This window comes from Rhincodon typus, chromosome 4, assembly GCF_021869965.1.
Source record: "Rhincodon typus isolate 14 chromosome 4, sRhiTyp1.1, whole genome shotgun sequence".
NCBI lineage: Eukaryota > Metazoa > Chordata > Chondrichthyes > Orectolobiformes > Rhincodontidae > Rhincodon > Rhincodon typus.
The window spans coordinates 67,521,630-67,541,620 of NC_063335.1; the positions used below are offsets into that span (position 1 = coordinate 67,521,630).

Here is a 19,991-nt window from a genome sequence, read left to right on the forward strand (position 1 = left end):
TCCAATTTCTCTAATCTTTCCTTCCCTCCAAAATTCCTCATTCCTGGTATCATTCTAGTAAATCTCCTTTCAACTTTCTCCAGGGCTTTAACATCCTTCCTTAAATAAGGTGCCCAGAACTGAACATAATACTCCAAATGTGGTTTGACCAATGATTTGTAGAGGTATACAATTACTTACTTGCTTTTATATTGTACGTCTTCATTTATAAATCCAAGAATCCTATAAGCCTTCTTAACATCTATTTCAACTTGCACAACCACCTTCAGAAAATCATGCTCATGAACCCCGAGGTCCCTCTGTTCTTGTACTCCCCTCAAAGTTGTACCATTGAGCCTGTATTATCTGTGTTTCTTCTACCAAAGTGCATTACCTCACATTTCTCTGCATTGAAATTCATTTGCCAGGTGTCTGCCCATTTTGGAAATTTATCAATTTCCTCTGAAGTCACTCAGCATCATCTTCACAATTCACTATTCTCCCAGCTTAGTATCATCTGCAAATTTAGGGATTTTGCCCTTAACACCCATCTCTAAATCATTTATATAAACTAGAACAGAGAAAGATCCCAACACCGATCCCTGGATCCACTTTCAATTCGCCTCCAATCTTTCAGCCAACTTCTAATCCATGCTGCCAAGTACCCAAACATTTCTAATTTAATAATGAACCTGCCATATGGCACCATATCAAATGCTTCCTGAAAGTTCAATATACCCTCATCCACTACTCATGTCACCTCGCTAAAGAACTCAATTAAATCTGGCAGATCACTTCTCCACCCTAACTCTCTTCTTTTACAAGCATTTGGTCATGTGAGATCTCTGCATGTAATCTGGTGTCAAAATTTGTTTGATAAAGCTCTTGCAAACTTCCTTGGCTCATTAAATCATATTAAAGTAGTTAGAAAAACGTAAGTTGTTGGCTTTGACTGGCCTTCTAGGACTATACTCCAACAGTGGTCGAGGGACAGGGTGGTACAGTTAATTAAAGGACAGTGAAGTCATCAGCACTTCATGTCATCCAGCCATATTTCATGATGAACAGCTGAACAGGTCATGATCAGAGAACCTCAAATCCACACTCCTTGGACTGGAAAGATAAAAGATGGGTGACAGCCAAGGGGAACAATAAGGATGGAAGAGAATAAAGGTTTTTCTAGGGATAAGGATACCAAAGATTGAGAATGATTGAACAGATTAATGGCTTTGAAAGTATTCTCTTTAAAGAAGGGCCAAAGATTATTTTTCAATCCATGCTGTTATTAAAATATGAAATGATAAAGGGACTAGAAGAAAAGGAAGACACAGGCAAGAAATTTATTTTTATTTTTAATTTTGAAACATATTGCAAGACCTCAGCCTCGTCAGTCACATTTGGAGAGGCCATCCTTTAAGGAATGCAGCCTCTGGAATGAAGCAGGAAACTTCAAAGTTATTTAGTACAGATTTCAAAGATGTGATCGCAATAACTACAGATGAGTCAGTCTTTGACTGAATGTTACCCTTTCCTCATCATGAAGTGACTGGAGTCATGATATTATGTTCTCATTGCTACCAGTTTACGGTCTAAAGCACACTTCCCGACAAATGCTCCAGCAGGCGGCACAATTCTGTGATCTGCCCTGCAACACCCTCATTCAATGGTGGCACTGAGACTCACATATTGGAAAGACTTTCCACTGTGAGCACCCTGCACTTCCTCCACATCCTAAGGGGACCTTTTGCTGTAAATCTGTGTTTGAAGGCTGTTCAGCAACTGCTGGAGTTTGTGGCTGCTCCTGGGCTTCCAGATACATACGTTCCCCATCAATTTCTGTGGCTATTTATTGCACAGTGGTCACAGAGGCAACACAGCAACTAGGCCTGGATTCATTAGTTGTATTGCAATGAGCCTATGTGGCAAGTATCAGTAGCTAAGCAGCTTCTTAGTAATGTGATCAATCAAGTCACAGCACACACAAATGACAGTTTAGCATACTGGACATATAAGGACTGCAAATACTGGAAGTTAGAGTCAATAAACGTGGAGCTGGAAAAGCACAGCAGGTCAGACAGTATCTGAGGAGCAGGGAAGTCAACGTTTCGGGCTAAAGCCCTGGCGAGGGGTTTTAGCCCGAAATGTTAACTTACCTGCTCCTCAGATGCTGTCTGACCTGCCGTGCTTTTCCAGCTCCATATTTATTGACTGACAGTTTAGCATAATCGTCCATACATTGGAACATAAGTCCTCTGATAAAGAGGGCAATGGGCTTTCTCTACATGAACCTTTAAAATAGAAGACCTTATTCAGATAGATGCTGTATAAGCCATATCAGGCACATACAGTAGGAGAATGTCAGTGTGATAGGATCAATTACACCTCACTCCGTCCCACTATGACACAAGTGAGGCAGCATTGCACTGGATATTACATGTTGTGAAATACTCACAGTTTTAAGTGCAATAAGAGTGGATCCAGGCCTTGTGCAGCCTATAAGACCTTGGAATATGTTGGTGATTTGCACATTGCAGATCGCTCATTAAACGTCACATATGATTACTTCTGCTCTTTAGAGATTACTTTGTATTGATCAATGTCATGGTCAAGATTTCTTGCAGCCAGGGTTTATGATCAATATAGTTGGTTACTGCCTGAGATACACATCCAGAATTTGCAATTACAGATGTCTTTAACCTGCAAAGTGTAAATGTCTGATGAATGCAATTGACTTAGAATCGGCATCTGTGATGATGAGGATCTCAGAAGTACCCCAAGCTGGATCATTTATTCAAAGCTTCTGCCTGAATATCATTGCAAATACTTCAGTCTTTTATACTGATGTGCTGGCCCTCCTATCATTAAGGTGGGCATATTTGTGGAGCCCCTTCCTCCAGGTGATTGTTTAATTGTCTTTCACAACTGGATATGGCAAAACTGAAGAACTTTGAATGTGCAATTTCAAAAACTACTCTATATTTGAAAGTGTTAATATTCTCTGTTTCATTCGAGTGATGTGCGCTGGGATCAAATCATTTGCTTGAATGGACGTTTTTTTAATTGCAGGTTATTGCTGTTGCAACTGGTTCACTTTGAATATTCACCCTCTATGCAGAACCAGAAGGAGGGTCATTGGATTCATAACGTTAACTCTGTTTCTCCCTGCAGATGCTGCCAGATCTGCGGAGTTTCTCCAGCAGTTCATGTTTTTGTTTCAGATTTCCAGCATCCATAGCTATTTGTTTTATTTATGTCAAACTTTCATTGCCATTTGCTTTTTTATTATGCAAAATTCAAATCAAAGGGCTGAAATATGCTGAAATAGAGTGCAAGATATTTTGAAAACAATTTTATTTCAATCCAAACACATTCCTGTCTTGTACAAATACCTTCCCTAGTCAGTCATAGTCACGTGATTTCTATCATGATGCCTACACATACTGCAGGCAGGTATTTCAGACTGACTTCAATAAAGATCTGTGTTGAATACACATCTGTGTTGTGCACTCATAACAGTGTAGAAGCAAAGTTTCTACTCTTGAAAAAGATTGAGTTTCCTCCAATGCAGCCAAGCAAGACTGTTCCATACTCTTGAGCTTTGCGAGATACCACCTGATTTGGAGGAGGGATGACAACTGGATTCACCATTAGGTCAAAATCTTCAACAGTGTGATAAAGATGACACAGATGACATTAAAGATAGTGAGGAACTGGGAGAGTACCAGTACAGCCAGAGGCCTTTGGCAATAATTAAGTTAAGTGAGCTGTCACTTGTTAACAGCCTAGTCCAACTTCTCTTGCAGTCCTTTCCCCTTGCCAAGGTTACTAGGACGCTGCTTTTCCAGGAATATACTGCACACAAAGATTTCAAAACAAATAATAATTTTAATAATATGCACAAATTCCTCCAAACTAATTATTCCTAAAAAGCCAGCTCAAACTCCGTTTCTTAAGTATCAGTCACCTGAAGTTTTGCTAGCTTTAATTGAAATATTAATATAATTTCTCAATGTATTTTCCCATTAAAAATTAAGTACAATTTCATATTACTTTCAATTTTCATTATTTATCAATAACTAGAAACAAATTCATAAAAGCCAATGCAAAATAGCAAAGCTAATTGTAATGTATAGATAGAATGGAATTATGTGTGTACTTAACATTTTTGGTCTATAGTGCCCAGGTTGCAAAACATATTTCAGATTATGAACACTAAATTAGAAGATCTACCATTTTACATAGACTTTGTATCCTTTATATCCTTTACTCCATAGCATTTAATAAATTAAAAAGAAAGGTCAACCTAAAATGTTCATGATTGCTGGACAATTGAGGCAAAATATTCTCAGGTAAAATCATTTTCTTCGCTAAAGCGTACTTAATTATTTATCCCATAAATTTGTATAACAATTATCAAAACCCGGAGAATTGCGATCACCTGTGAAAAATGCAAGCACACAGGAAATTTACTGTAATTCTTCACAAGGCTGGTTAAGAGACATACCCTCTGAAGAATATCTTCTGAAGAAGGTGACCTCTGTATATAACATCACCCTACTAAATTGCTATTGAAAAAGGATTTTAAAAAGGCTGTTTGAAGAAGCCCTGAAAGTGAAGACTATTACAAAGCAAAGTTTAAAAAAGAAATTTGAAGTTGTGAGGATGCTTTAGAGACAATGTATCAAAAACAATTCTACAAATTTAGAATTCCTTTCCTCTCTTAACGACCTTTGTGTTCTGCACAGAAAGTGTAATATGTGAAGATTTCCATCAGAAAGTTTTTATCTTCTATCATTCTCTGATTCCAAATTCTCAGATTGAAGTAGTTTCTCTTCAAGTTGGAATGCCATCAGATCTTTTCGTGTAATGATGCCAAGGATATGATTTCTCAAGTCAACAACGGTCAAGTGTCGAAGCCCCACTGTTCGAAAAATGGTGTAAGTTCGTTGAAGAGAAAAATTAGCATGGACTGTCATTGCTGATTGGTTGATATATGGTTTCTATAGATAACAGAGACAGATAAAAGAGTTAATGAAGACTGACCACTAACAGTTCACAACAAACAACATATGCTTAGCAAACATATATTAACGTAAGAAGTTAACAAATTGGAAAATAATCACTCTTCATAACTGGTGGCATTCCTAAGGCACTGGTTTAACATCAGAATATAGTCTTCTTGCAGATGACATCAGAACAAAGGTATCAAAATCATCATACTTAAAGTATAGAGTCAGAAAAAATATTGAATGATGATTGACTATCAATCTATAAAGAATCCCGTGTCCTATGGCCATGCGCAATCCTCACTTCCATATCACAAAATGGTCATAGTGGTGCTGGATTTATGATTTAGTAGAGCTTACAAGAAAGGATACTTGTGCACAAAACACAAAGCTAGCACACAGGTGCAGTAGATAATTAGGAAGGCTAATGGAATGTTGGTCTTTATTTCAAAGGGATTGGAGTGTAAGAGTAGGGAAGTCTTACTGCAATTGTACAAGGTGCTAGTGAGACCACATCTGGAGTAGCAAGCAGTTTTGATTCCTTACTAAATAAAAGATGTCATTTCATTGGAGGCAGTGTAAAGAAAGTTCACTGAGATAATTCATAGAATCCCTACAGTGTGGAAACAGGCTCTTTGGCCCAACAAGTCCACACTGACCCACAGAGCATCCCATCCAGACCCATCCCCCTAATCTACACATCCCTGAACACTACAGGCAATTTACCATGGCCAATCCATTTAGCCTGCACATCTTTGGACTGTGGGAAGAAACCAGAGCACCCGAAGGAAACCCACACAGACAGAGGGAGAATGTGCAAACTCCACACAGACAGTTACCTGAGGGCAGTATCAAACCCAGGTCCCTGGCACTGTGAGGCAACAGTGTTAACCACTGAGCCACTGTGCCACCCTCAGTAATCATCAGTATGGAAGGATTTTCTTATGACCAAAGGTTAAACAGGTGGGGATTCTGTTAAATGGAATTTAGAAGAATGACAGATGATCTCATTGAAACATGTAGGGTAAATGCTGAGAGGATGTTACCGACCATGGGAGACTCTAGGACCAGAGGGCATAGTCTCAGACTTAAGGGACACCAATTTAAGACTGAGATGAGGAGGAATTCTTCTATTGGAGGTTTGAATGTCTTTGAAACGCTTTCCCACAGATAGTGTGAAAGATTCTTTATATGTAGAGGAATCAAGGGTTATGTGGAAAGGCCTGGAAAGTGGACATGAAGAGTATTGGATCAGCCATGATCCTACTGAATGGCAGAGAAGGCTCAAGGGGCCAAACTGCCTATTCCTGTTTGTATTTCTTATGGTCTAAAAAGCAAAACCAAGTGGCAATATCGAACAGAATTATTAGTCTCGCTGGGGCTCTTTTCTCCAGGAGAGTGAAGACTGACTGATGACCTATTCATGGTCTCAAATTAGTCAAGAATTTGATAGGATAGACATGGAAAAGTTGCTTCCATTTGTAGGCCGGAGAAGAGCAATTGGTCATAAATATAATACAGTCATTAATAAACCCAATAGGGAAATCAGGAGAAGCATGTTCAATTAGTCAGCAGTTAGGATGTGGCGCTCACAATCAAATGGAACAGTTGAAATGAAAAGCATAAATGCACATTAGGGGATATTAGATAAGCTGATGAAAGAAAATAAATAGAAATGATTGGACAATGTTCGGCAACATTTGTGTCTCCTCAGATATTGAAGTAGTCCATGTCCAAATGCAGAAAGACATGGATAATGTTCGGCTTGGACTGATAAGTGTTAAGGAAAATTTATGTTGGGCAATGTCTATCTCCAACAAAAGAGAACCCAACCTTTGACATTCAATGGTGTTACTATCGATGAATTCCTCCCCAGTAACAACATCCTGTGGATCACTATTATCTAGAAACTCAACTGGGCCTGCCATATAAATACTGTGGCTACAAGTAATTTTATGGTGAGTAACTTATCTCCTGACTCCTCAAAGCCTGTCCACAAACAACAAGGCACAAGTTGGACTGTGATGGAATACCTCCCCACTTGTTTGAATGAGAGGAACTCCAAAAACACTCAAGAAGATGGACACCATGCAGGACACAGCAACTTGCTTGATTGGCAGCCATCCACCAGCTTCCTTATGAAATACCTTCACCACTGATGTACATACTGCTACAACTGTGCAATCTATAAGATGCACTGCAGCAATTCACCAGGTCTCCTTAGAAACTACTTTCCAAGCCCATGGTCCTATCACCTAAAATAACAAGTGCAGCAGATACATGGGAACATCACGACCTGCAAGTTCCCCTACAAACCACACGTCATACTGAATTGGAGCTACGCTGCTGGTCCTTCATTGTGTCAAAACCCTGGAAATCCTTTCCTAACAGAACCTATACCACATGGACTGCAGCAGTTCAAGAAAGTACCTCATCACCACCTGCTCCAGGACAGTTAGGCAAGGATATTAAATGCTGGCTGAGCCATCAACATCAACATCCAATGAAGGAACAAAACAAAACTGACCCTGGTGAGAAATGCATCTCATACAGTTTTAGTGTCATAGAGGCACACAGCATGGAACCACACCCTTCGGCCCAACTCATCCATGCTGACCTAGTTTCCTAAACTGAACTAGCTTGATTTGACTGCGTCTGGCCGATATCCCTCTAAACCTTCCCCATGCATGTACCTGTCCAAATATCTTTTAAATGTTACAGTTGTACCCACCTCTACCACTTTCTCTGGCAGCTCATTCCATTTATGCATCATCCTCAGTGTGTAAAAAGTTGCCCCTCAAGTCCCTTTTAAATGTTTCCCCTCTCAACTTAAACCTATGCCCTCTAGTTTTGGATTTCCCTACCCTGGAAAAAAGACCTTGGCTATTCATCCCATCCATGCCCCTTATGATTTTATAAACCTCTATAAGGTCACCCCTCAGCGTCTTATGCTTCAGGAAAGAAAGTCCCAGTCTATCCAGCCTCTCCTTATAACTCAAACCTTTCACTCTCAGAAACATCCTTGTAAATCTTTTTTGCACCATTTCCAGTTTAATACATCCTTCCCATAGGTGGACGACCAGAATTGTATGCAGTACACAGTAAGTGATCTTACCAATGTCTTGCACGTCTGTAACATGACATCCTAACTCTGTACTCAATGCTCTGACCAATGAAGGCAAGCGTGCCAAACACTTTCTTCACCACCTGTTTACCAGTGACACCATTTTCAAGGAACTATGTACCTGCATCCTTAGGTCTGTCTGCTCGAAAATACTCCCCAGAGCCCTACCATTAACTGTGTAAGTCCTGCCTTGGTTTGTCTCACCAAAATGCAATGCCTCACATTTATCTGAATTAATCTCCATGTGAAAATATTTGGCACACTGGCCCAGTTGCCAAGATCAGTTGTATTCTTAGTTAACTTTCTTTACAATACCACCAATTTTGGTGTTATCCACAAATTTACTAATCATGCCTCCTATACTCTCATCCAAATTGTTTATATAAATGATGGACAATAGGGACCCAGCACCAATCCTTGAGGCTCACTGCTGGTCACAGGCCTCCAGTCTGAACAACAATCCTCTACCATCACTCTGTCTCCTAACTTCAAGCCAATTTTTTATCCATTTGGCTAGCTCTTCCTGGATGCCATGTGATCTTTCCTAACCAGTCTACCATGTGTAACCTTGTCGAAGGTCTTACTAAAGTCTATGTAGACAATGTCTATCACTCTGCTTTCATCTATCTTCTTGGTCACGTCTTCAAAAAATTAATCAACTTTGTAGCACTTGATTTCCCTCGCACAAAGCCATGTTGACTCTCCCTAATTAGTCTTTGCCTTTCCAAATGCCTTTCTGAGAGATCCTGTCTCTCAGAATCCTCTTCAACAACATCCACTACTGATGTTAGGCTCACCGGTCTATTGTACCCTAGCTTTTCTTTGCAGCCTTTCTTAAAAAGTGGATGGTACAAATATCTCAGCAAGAAGCTGTGCAAATTTTTCCCCAGCTCCCGGCAGTGTCCTGGAATACACTTGATCGTGTCTTGGGGATTTATCTACCTTTATGTGTTTTAAGATCTCTAAGACCTCCTCTTCTGTAATGTGGACTCTTTTCAAGACATCATTATTTATTTCCCAGAGTTCCCTAGCTTCCTTGTCTTTTTCTATGGTAAATACTGATGAAAAATATTCATTTAGGATCTCACGCATCTTTTATGGCTTCACACATAGAAGACTTCGTTGATCTTTATGCTGCCCTATTCTGTCCCTAGTTTCTCTGTTGCCCTTAATATACTTGTAGAATCTTGTTGTATTCTCCTTTACCTTGTCCGCCAAAGCTATCTCATGTCCTCTTTTTGCTCTCCTGTTTTCCCTCTTAAGTATATTCCTAGACCCCTTATACTCCTCAAGGGGCTTACTTGATCCCAGCTCCCTATAATTGACATATGCCTCCTTCTTTTTGTTGACCACAGCTTCAATATCTCCAGTCATCCAGTGTTCCCTGCTCCTGCCAGCCTAGCCCTTCACACAGGAACATGCTGACCCTGAACTCTCATTATCTCACTTTTGAAAACCTCCCACTTGCCAGATGTCCCTTTACCTGCGAACAGCCTCCCCCAGTCAAATTTTGATTGTCTAATACCATCAAAATTGGCCTTGCCCCAGTTTCAAACTTTAACTTGTGGGCCAGATCTACCCTTTTCTATTTTATTTTAAAACTAATAGAACTATGGTCACTGGTCCCAAAACGCACCCCCACTAACACCTCAGCCACTTGCCGTGCCTTATTTCCCTCCAAGAGGTAAAGTTTTGACCCTACTCTAGTAGGGTCATCGACATGGGATTGAGAAAGTTTTTCTGAACACACTTAAAAGATTCTCCCCCATCCAAGCCCTTAACAATATGGCAGTCTCAGACTATGTTTGGAAAGTTAAAATCTCCTACTATTACAACCCTATTACTCTTACAGTTATCTGCAATCTCCCTACATATTTGCTCCTCAATTTCTTACTGACTGTTGGGGGGCCTGTAATACAATCCCATCAAAGTGATCACCCCTTCTTAGATCTCAGTTCCTCCCATATAGCTTCACTGGATGATCCCTCAGAAAAATCCTATCTAATTACTGCTGTGATGTTTTCCCTAATCAAAAACACTGCTCCCTCTCCTCTCTTGCCTCCCCTTCTATCTTTCCAATAGTATCTGTATCCCAGAATATTGAGCTGCCGGTCTTGTCCTTACTCACCCATGTATCTGTAATAGCTATTGATATCCCACTATCATGTCCCCATCCATGCCCTGGATTCATCCGCCTTACCTGTCAGGCTTCTTGCAATGAAATAAATGCAGTTTAATTCATCAGTCTTCCCTCATTCCCTGCCATGCTCTTGCCTGCCTTGTAACTTGTTCTCTGTAATTTCTGTACTAGCTTCAGTCTTCTCTTTTGTCTCACTACTGTTTGGGGTCCCACCCCCTGCTAGACTAGTTTAAACTCTCCCAAGTAACTCTAACAAATCTCCCTGCCAGGATATTGGTCCCCCTCTAGTTCAGGTATCTCCTGTACAGGTCACCTCGGCCACAAAAGAGATCCCAATGACAATGCAGCTAATGCATACGATATTCATAGCTATAACATTTTCAGGATAGAGATAGAAACTTGGAGTAGGGAGGGTGCAGACACACAGGAGTGGTTATGCTACTGAAGGGTTCAATCACAGCCTTAGAATGAAAGAATGACCAAAGGGGTGTACAAATATTATATCCTTTTGGAAACAGAATAATTTTCCCATTTTGTTTTCTTTAAAAATGTGGGAGCAAGGGTGGTGACTAACATACCATCCCAACCAGCAAGATGCTTCACCTGATCACCCAGCAATCAGCCAGAAACAGACAAGTAAAAATAGTACAGGCCTCAACACTGACAACTCTGCTCACCAGAAGCTAGCTACCCATCAGAGACTGACTGCTTCTGGCTAAGTCTCATGGGAACCAGCAGTGAGAAAGTAAGATTTTTTTCTTCTGTCGCAGTGTGGGAGTCATGGGGAGAGGGTGTGGTCAGGGTGTTTGGAGGCAAGGTAGGGTTCTCCAGTGTTCTCAGAGGCCACCCCTCACCCCTTCATCCATCCCTCCAATTTCCACCAGAGTTGGGCAATTGGAGCCTCCCCTAACCCAGCAGGCAGATCTCCATGTTTTCCCAGTCAGAAGCTTAGCCAGCTTTCTCATTTGCCAGAGAGGCAAGCGTATGGGGAATTGGTGAGCTACGGCATTTATGTGGTTACTTTGTCATATGATTTGCTTATAATAAAATTTGTTACAATGTGGCACATTGATTATTTGGAATTTCAGGGCCTTAATTCCTGTTGAGTTGAGAAAGTTCCTAGTGGACCTTCTTCCTCTACACTTTACTGGTGAGGTGTGAGAAGTTTCTCTCCTGGGCCAACTCCCCATTACTTCCTCTTCTCCAGGGAGGGAAAAACTGCACCCAAAGAATTCAGAAGTGAGAAGGGAAATCACACAATGCTCAGTAAACTTTAGAAACTCAAAAAATTACAGAAAAAATTGAAGGAGCAGGATGAAGACAGTTCAGAGAACACGTATGGGTAATACTATTAGAATGACTTAACTATCATATAACAGACTGATAAAAGTTGATGCATGCAATTAAACTGTAATATGCAGGAATTTACAACATGCAAGTGCTGTGTTCCTGCAGGAACTTCACCAATTAGATTTTCCTAATAAACTAAACGCTTGGAGCTTGGCATGCAAGACATTCTTGTACTGGAATAACAATTATAAAGGTAGGTCATTAAACTTTGCGGGAGCATTAAGAAACTGGAAAATATTAGACAACTGATTCAGTTACTGCTTTTTAAAATCTTGTTGCTAACGCAAAATATCAAAATAAATGATGGCATAGAGTCAACACAGGAGGGCTCTTGTGGCACATGCCCCTATATCTAAGCCAGGAGGCCCGGGTTCAAGTCCCACCTGCTTTAGAGATGTGTAATAATATCTCTGTTCAGGTTGATTAAAACATATCTAGCATCCACACAGTGACTGATCTTTGTACAAATGGCTTACCAAATTGACATAGCAGTCTTTATATCGAATGTCAGTTCTATACTCATTCAGGAGAAGGTTTACCTTAGTTGAGTTTAGCAGCTTGACAGACATCTATTAATAAAATAACAACAGCTTGTTATGCATCCTTTAACATAATAAAACATCCCTACACACTTTGCACTATTGTTATTGAACATAATTTGATATAATTTAGGGTGTGTCTAAGGAAATCAGTTTTCTGAAATGGCCTCAGGCTGGAAAGAGAGCTGGAGAGCCAGAGCGATTCTGAAAGGGAATGACAGAAGTTAGAGCCCCAGCAACTGAAGGCCCAGCTGCCAGCAGTGCAGTCATCGCAGCTGGGGATGACCAAGAGGCCAGAATTAGATGAATGCAGATGTATTGGCAGGTAGTAGGGTTGGAGAAAGTTGCAGAGACAGGATAGGTGAGGCCATTGAGAAATTTGGATGCAAGGATGGGAATTTTAAAACAGTTCTCTTGCTTAACTAGGAACCCATGTAAAGTCAGTGAACACAGGAGCGATTGTTGAGTGGATCTGGTGCAAGTTAGGACATGAGTAGCTGAACTTTGGATAGTGTCAAATTAAGGTGTGTGGAAGATGAAAAATCAGCCAGAAGTGGATTGGAATAGTTAAATCTCGAGATAACAAAGAGAGAAGTGAAGGTTTCGACAACGTTGAGGCAGGGACAGATTCAGGTGATGTCATGCATGTGGAAATAGGTGGTCCTCATCATGGAATAGTTGTGTCAGCTTATGTCAGGATCACATTTGACAAGTCAACATCAGTTTGGCTTGGTCTCAGATATTTGCCATGGAGGGGGATAGAATCAAGGGCCAGGAACAAAATATATGGCAGAGAAAATGTCTTTGGACTACCAACATTTAGATGGAGAAATATTCTGCTTATCCAGTATAGGTGGCAGACAAGCAGCCTGATAATTTAGAGACAATGGAAGAATTGAGAGAGAGAATGGTGACACAGAGCTAGGCATTGTTAGTGTTGATGCTGTGGGCTGAATGTTAGCTACCAAGATGGTAGCACAAATCGGTTTTCTGACTCCTAGACCATCTCAGTGAAAAGGATCTCAAAAGATTGATTTTCACCCAGGGAGTAGGGGAGTGGAGGCATTGTGATGGAAGGTTGGACCAGGGGCAAGCAAGTAGCAAGTCATTTAAAAAAAGTATTGAAACTGCCCAGCTAAGAAACAAAAGCTGCTCAGCAGAGAGTTTTCTTAACTCTTACTGACAATTACAGTAAGTTTTTTTTTAAGTTTAATGCACAGAGCATTTAGAAACTTAAAAGCAAGATCTTTATACCAACCCTATCTGCCCTGTGTGAGTAATTCTTTCTCCTTCATGAATACATGAATTGCACACTGCCCTTGCAACAGCCAAATGCAATCTGTTTTAATTCAACACTGAGTTCAAATGGCTCTACTGAGTCCAGGTTTCATTCCTCTGTAATTACCTGCTGTCTTTCCCACACTGGCAAATGTGAAAGAGATGGGGGAGGAAGGTCCGTGGAGTCTTCCCAACACTGCAAAACGCCAGCCATGCGTTTTTAAATTGTGCCGTTGAAAGGCAGCACATGGATGAGAAATAAAAGAGGTTACAACGGAGCTAATGGTGCAGAAGCAGAAAGAGAGCCTCTAAATTAGTTCACTGGTTATATATATTTCTCATCAACCATTCAAAGATGCTATGACATACCTCTGGAGCAGGTGGGTCCCCTGGCCCAGAGGTATGGACACTACCACTGTACCACCAGAGCCCTTGACTCACTGATTATAACAAATAGATAAGAAAGGAATCAAGTGAGTGCAGTCTCACCCAATTGGATGGCAGCAGAGAAGCAATGGAGGAGGATGGTGTCAAAGGCTGCAGGCAGGTAATGATGAATGAGATGGGAGAGTTGCCCTTGGCAAAATCACATAGTATGTCACTTGTCTGTTGGTAAGGGAGAAACAAGACTGTGACAAGCGGTAAAACCTGATTGGAGGGATTAAATCATAGAATTCCCAAAAGATTGGCACAGATTTGGGGGTAGGTAATATTATGTTTCTAGAGATGAAAAGATTTTGGTGTCAGGGGTAAAATTTGCAAGGACTAGATGGTCAAGGTTTGGATTTTCAAGGAGTGAGTGACGATGACAAATTTGAAGGAGTGAGGGAGCTGTACGTCAGGAAAGAGAAACATTAATGATATCAGTTAATACTGGACCAGAAAAGAAAGGAGAGTGGTCAGCTGTTTGGTGAGACTAGGATAGAGGGAACAGGTCTGGTAGCATATGTGGAGAGAAATCAGAGTTAACATTTCGGGTCGAGTGACCCTTCCTCAGAACTTGCTTTTCTAGCAATTTCTGTTTTTGTTTCTGATTTACAGCATTCACAGTTCTTTTTGTTTTTAATTAGAGGGAGCAGAGTGGGTCTTTTGGACTCTTCTGTCAAGAAGAACTGAGAGAGTTTGCAAGGAAAGAAAGGAGAAACTGAAGAAATATAAAAGTTCAGGGTTAGGGCAGGGGTCCCTTAATAGAAGTTTGGGCCTGTGAGTTCAGGGAAGGGGAAAAAGAAAGGCAGCTGAAAAATGGCCTTAATCTTAGAGGCAAAGAATTGCACAAGTTTTGTTCTTTGAAGTGATGGTGGACAAGACAGAACAAAGAGGTTTAAGAAGACAGTTTGCAACAAAGAAACTGGAGTTTGTATTACAGACCAGGATGTTCATGAAATAGTAAGCAGTTTTGATGAACAAGTGAGGAGCCATTAGTGCTTTATCGGGTCCAGCCAGATTCAATGCAGAGTGGCTAACCCATTTGCTACTATATACGTTCAACTCTCATATCGCAAACCGGGTAGAATGTGGAACGCACAACCATCGGAAGTGGTTGAGGTAATTAGTTTACAGTAAATCCTCTGTTTCCATGAAATCACAAATTCATCTATCTGTGCCAAAAAATAGGTAGCAACAAAAATCAACATTGGCAGGCAAAAATCAAATATCTGCAGTATTTTTAACCATTTTACTGGCAGCATGAGACAGTAGTGCTGTTTATTTATTTACTTCAATGAAAACACACAACTTAAAGATAACTCATTGTTAAGATCTAGGGTGAAATATTGCTTGCTGAATTGGAGGTAGCTTTGAACCTATGAAATTCTAAATGGCATACAAAGCCACTTGTGCAAGACAGGAAATTGCTACAAGACAGCTTAAAAATCAAACAAAATTATGTGGCTGGCTATGGAAGCATTCAAGTGAACTATTGTTTTCGAAGATCAGTGAATTTTTTCTATGTGTACAGTAATATTGAGAGCGGGCACAGGTTTACTTCCCAATAATGCCCCTGCACTGCATGAACAGCTAACATGAAAGGGTGACTTGTTTACTCTGCCCATCATTCTTTCCATTATACACTCCGGCAGCCCTATGCATGACCCTTTCCCATGCGAACAGAAATGGCAAGTTCCATTTCACCGAGAACAAGAACAGATAAGAGAAATATTGAAATTTTAAAATATGACTCAAGGACATCACCAGCTTTGCTGAAACATGGCTCCAAAGGCTTTAGAACCCTCTAAAGTAAAAAATAATGCACGTGATCTATAGATTCACCCAGGTTTTATAGAGGAACCTGTATGGATTTGAAAAGATGAATGTGGAAATAATGTTTTCCTCTTGTGGGTGAATCCAGAACCAAGGGTATTGTTTTATAATTACGGGCCACCCTTTTAGGACAGCGGTGAGGAGAATGATTTTCTCTCGGTGGGTTGTGCGACTTTTGAATTCTTCACTTTGGAAGGCAATTGAGGCAGGGTCGTTGAATATTTTTAAGGTACAGGTAAATTGTTTCCCTTGTCTAACAAAAATCTGAGGTTATCGGGATTAGGTAGAAATGTGGAATTCGAAGTGAATAAGCTGGGCTTTTTTTACCCCAGGAGCATCAAAGGCTGAGGAGTGACTTTATAGAGGTTTATAAAATCATGAGTGACATGGATAGGGTGAATAGCCAAGGTCTTTTTCCTGGATTGGGGGAGTCCAGAACTAGAGGGCATAGGTTTTAGGTGACAGGAGAAAGATTTAAAAAGGACCTGAGGGGTAACTTCTTCTCACATGGAACAAGCTGCCAGAGGAAGTAATGGAGGCAGATGCAGTTACAACATTTAAAAGGCATGTTGATGGGTATATGAATGAGAAAGGTATCTTGGCAAATGGGACTAGGTCAGATTGAGATATCTGGTCAGCACAAATGAGTTGGACTGAAGGGTCTGTTTCTGCGCTTTATGACTCTATGACTCTAGATCAGTCATCATCTAATTGAATGGTGGAGGAGGCTCGAGGGGCGGAATGGCCTGCTTCTGCTCCCAATTCATATGCTTGTGTGTATTTTTATAAATCTTGCAATAATTTATTCCACTCCACCACCAAACTCGTAATAACCATTATGGCTTGTATTCTTCTAACCATTTGGTCAGGATAACAAAGTGTATGCATTGCAAGCCACAATTGCTAAGCCATTTAAGAATATTGTTTTATTTATAGACCCAGTAATTTATTCTGTAACATACAAATTCAATTGCTGTTGAAAACATGCTTACTTTTAACAGACTGAAGCATTTCAATACAATAGCCCAGAACTTGGTATTAGCAGACCACTTCAGGCCAGCTGCAGATTTGCAATCATGTGTTCTCCTCACTTCACATTATCTTCCCTATTGTCAATATTACATGTCACTTAAGGCGTGTAGTTATCTTAATTCCTTTGTCAGCTCTGTGTAATTTAAAAGATGAGTGCAATAGATTGTAATCTCCCTGCTTCCTACTGTCTTTCTGAAAAGAATATTGTAGCTGAGATATTTTATCACCTGATTTGTTGTGATTCAACTGGGAGCTGGATTCCTCATTTAAAAATCTCAATTAAAAATCTGAAAAACAATTTTCAGTCCTCGCAAAGTATTTAGCTTCATAGAGTGCAATGACAAAGAACCACTACCATGGATGTATGTTTAAACCTAAGATGTACAATCAATATTTATTGTTATTCCACCTATCACATCTGCAAACATTGTTAAAGCTTGTGGTGGTGGTATTTCACTCACATCACTGTGTGCCCCCCAGATTTTCCAGGTGAATCCTATAAGATGACCCTGAACCAATCCAATCACAATCCTGAAATCAGGAGGCAACATTTAGGCTGCATGATTTCCTGCTACTTGCTGCCTGCAACAAGTGGTATCTTGGTCATCTAGATAAAAATATGACCCTGGAGTTACAATTAAGGAATCAAAAAGGTCAGTTGATTACACAAATTGGCACTGGAGAAGATGAGTGCTATTACTTTGTCAAATCACTTCAGGTAATCTTACCTCATTGTAGCTTATCTGAGAATGTTGCTTGCAGCTCTCATCATTTTGCGTTTCAAATAGTGTTCCATTTTCCAAGATTCGATAAAGTTCTAATCTATTCAAAAAACATAGCTGAACATTCAATGACTGGAAGTTGTTTAAACAAATAGCAAATGCCAGTGACATTTGTAAAGTGAAAAGATGGGTTAATGATTCTGGAATACATCTTTATCAGAATTTCTTTGTTTACTGTTCACACCAAATTGAAGGGATATTCCCACTACACAATGGAAGACTTATTTGCAACCAGTGTGAGTACCAAGCATCCCCATATCAGGTGTTGTACAAGTTCACAAGGAGTTTGACCTAGGATGCAGTGCAAGCAATTATTGGGAAAGAAAGTCCAAATTTTCATTTTGTTTAAATCTAACTAAATTTGCACTTAGTACTAAACTGAAATCTACAGTTTAAATGATGTAGTTGCCAGCCTTAAGCAAGGCTATTTTTTCAAAAGTTCCAGTGAAAGAGCAGTTTAATTAAGTACCAGCCGAAACTGAATCCTCATTAAATGAGTCAGATCAGTATTTTGTGTTAGGAGCTCATAAAACTAGCAGACGTAGTGCAACTTGATTGCAACTTACATAGAGTGCCAGTGTTAAGTGATTCAGGGACTTAAGTGAAAGAATGGAAAGAGGTTTTCTATTGCTTTAGCTTAAACATTTTCAATCTCTGGGAATTGATTCTTGCTCTGCTACAGGAGAAGAAGCCAATCATTTTTTGAGCATCTAGGAAGTGATGAAGGTTTGTTCTATCCTTAAGGTTCAATGTAATATAGCAGCTGGTGGAAATGTTAACAAAATATAGAAAAAACATAACTAAATATAACATTTAATACAATAATGAAGTAATTCCTTAAAAAAAAAATGAAGGATGGCAGGACTGGTGATGTGTCACACTTGAAGCATTTGGGAGTTTCTGAATACCAGTTTTGTCCAAAACAAACATGTCTGTGGGAAGTGTTTGAAGTTTGAGAAGATTTGGCTGGATTCTTTGTACTAGGGGGCAGTCACAACTCATAGGGTCAGATTGTCTGATTTAGTCAGTGTTTTGGGACAGAAGAATGTGAATGACAGTGAGGCAGATAAGGAGATCCAGAGCACAGAAGCACAGGAGCCATAGCTTGGCAACTGTCTAACAGACTTGAGCCTCTTCCAACTTGTCTAGACAAAAGTGAGAGCTGCAGAGAGGATATGTTATCTCATCATGACACAAGGTATAAAAAGCAATTCAAGAGGAGGAAAAAGAAGGAATGTAGTAGTCGTCTGCCACTCACCCCATGAGTCTCCGTGCCAGAGTAGAGACATCTCCTAAGGGCTGGAGTGGAGAGAAACTTGGAATGGGATGAGAAAGATCCAGTTATCATGATCCATATAAAGATCAATGACATTATCAGGACAAGTTATAGGGAGCTAGTCACCAAATTAAGAAAAGAACGTCAAAGAAGACAATCTTTGCATCATTATCTGATCCACGTACAAAGTGGCATGGGTCAAATCACACTACAGACATGAATGCATGGCTCAACGGCCAATGTGGGAGAAGTTGTTTCTGATTCTCAAGACACCAGCACCAGTACTCGAAATGTGGTAATTATACTGATGAGATAGTCTCCATCTGAACTGTGCTGGAGCTGGTATTTCTTGCCAACAGAATAACTGTGGAAGTGGAGACTAAATTCTTAGACTAAATAATGAGGTCAAGGGATCAAATCAAATAGTAGAATCAAGGGGAAAGAGAAAGTTACTAATACGGAAAATGTCAAACAGACCGTGATAGGAAGGTATCGAGAATACAAATCTAAGAGGCAACCAACAGTTAAGACTAGAATTTGCAAAGAGAAGAAAAGAATAAAACTAAATGCTGCATATCAGAATGCACATAGCATTCAAACAAAACATGAACTACGAGTGCAAACAGAAATGAACAAATATGATCTAATAGCCATTATTCACACATGACTGTATGACGAAATAGATTGGCACCTGAATCTTGAAGGTGCATGACATTTAGGAATGACAGGAAAGTAGGAAAAGTTAGAGGGGTGCCTCTGTCAATTAATGATAGTATCAGCACAATAGTGACGGATTGCCTAAGTTCAGGAAAACAAAATATGGAAACAGTTTAGCTAGAAATGAGAAATATAAAGACAAGAAGTCTCTTTTGGGAGTGGTACACAAGGCTCCTAAAAGTAACCACAGAGTAGTTAGAGTATAAAGAAAGAAATGCATGGTAATAATAATGGGACATTTTAATCAACATAAAAACTGGAAAAGTCAGATGGGCAAAGGTAGCCTAGGTAAGAAGTTCATTAATATTTTCAGAATAGTTTCTTAGAGCAGCCTGTTCTGGAGGTAACCAGGAAGCAGGCTATACCAGTTCTAGTATTGTACAATGGGATATATTATGCTGTACTAGATCCAGTATTGTACAATGAGGTAGTATTAGTTAATGATCTGTAAGTGAAGATGTCCCTAGATAGCAGATACCATAATATAATTGAATTCTACATTCATGTTA

The 19,991-nt window shown here is 39.9% G+C and overlaps 1 protein-coding gene across 1 annotated transcript in view; it reads right to left on the minus strand.

The window, feature by feature from the left end:
• Window positions 1-3,301: 3,301 nt before the first annotated feature.
• Window positions 3,302-19,991, minus strand: part of LOC109913876 (chloride channel protein C-like) — a 114,779-nt gene continuing 98,089 nt past the window's right edge. Inside the window, exons 16-18 of the mRNA XM_048596125.1 lie at window positions 17,421-17,529; window positions 12,076-12,156; window positions 3,302-4,979 (exon numbers count right to left, since the gene is read on the minus strand). Of these exons, the coding sequence (XP_048452082.1) occupies window positions 4,761-4,979; window positions 12,076-12,156; window positions 17,421-17,529 (409 nt within the window). The 3' untranslated portion in view covers window positions 3,302-4,760. The remainder of the gene's footprint in view (window positions 4,980-12,075; window positions 12,157-17,420; window positions 17,530-19,991) is intronic.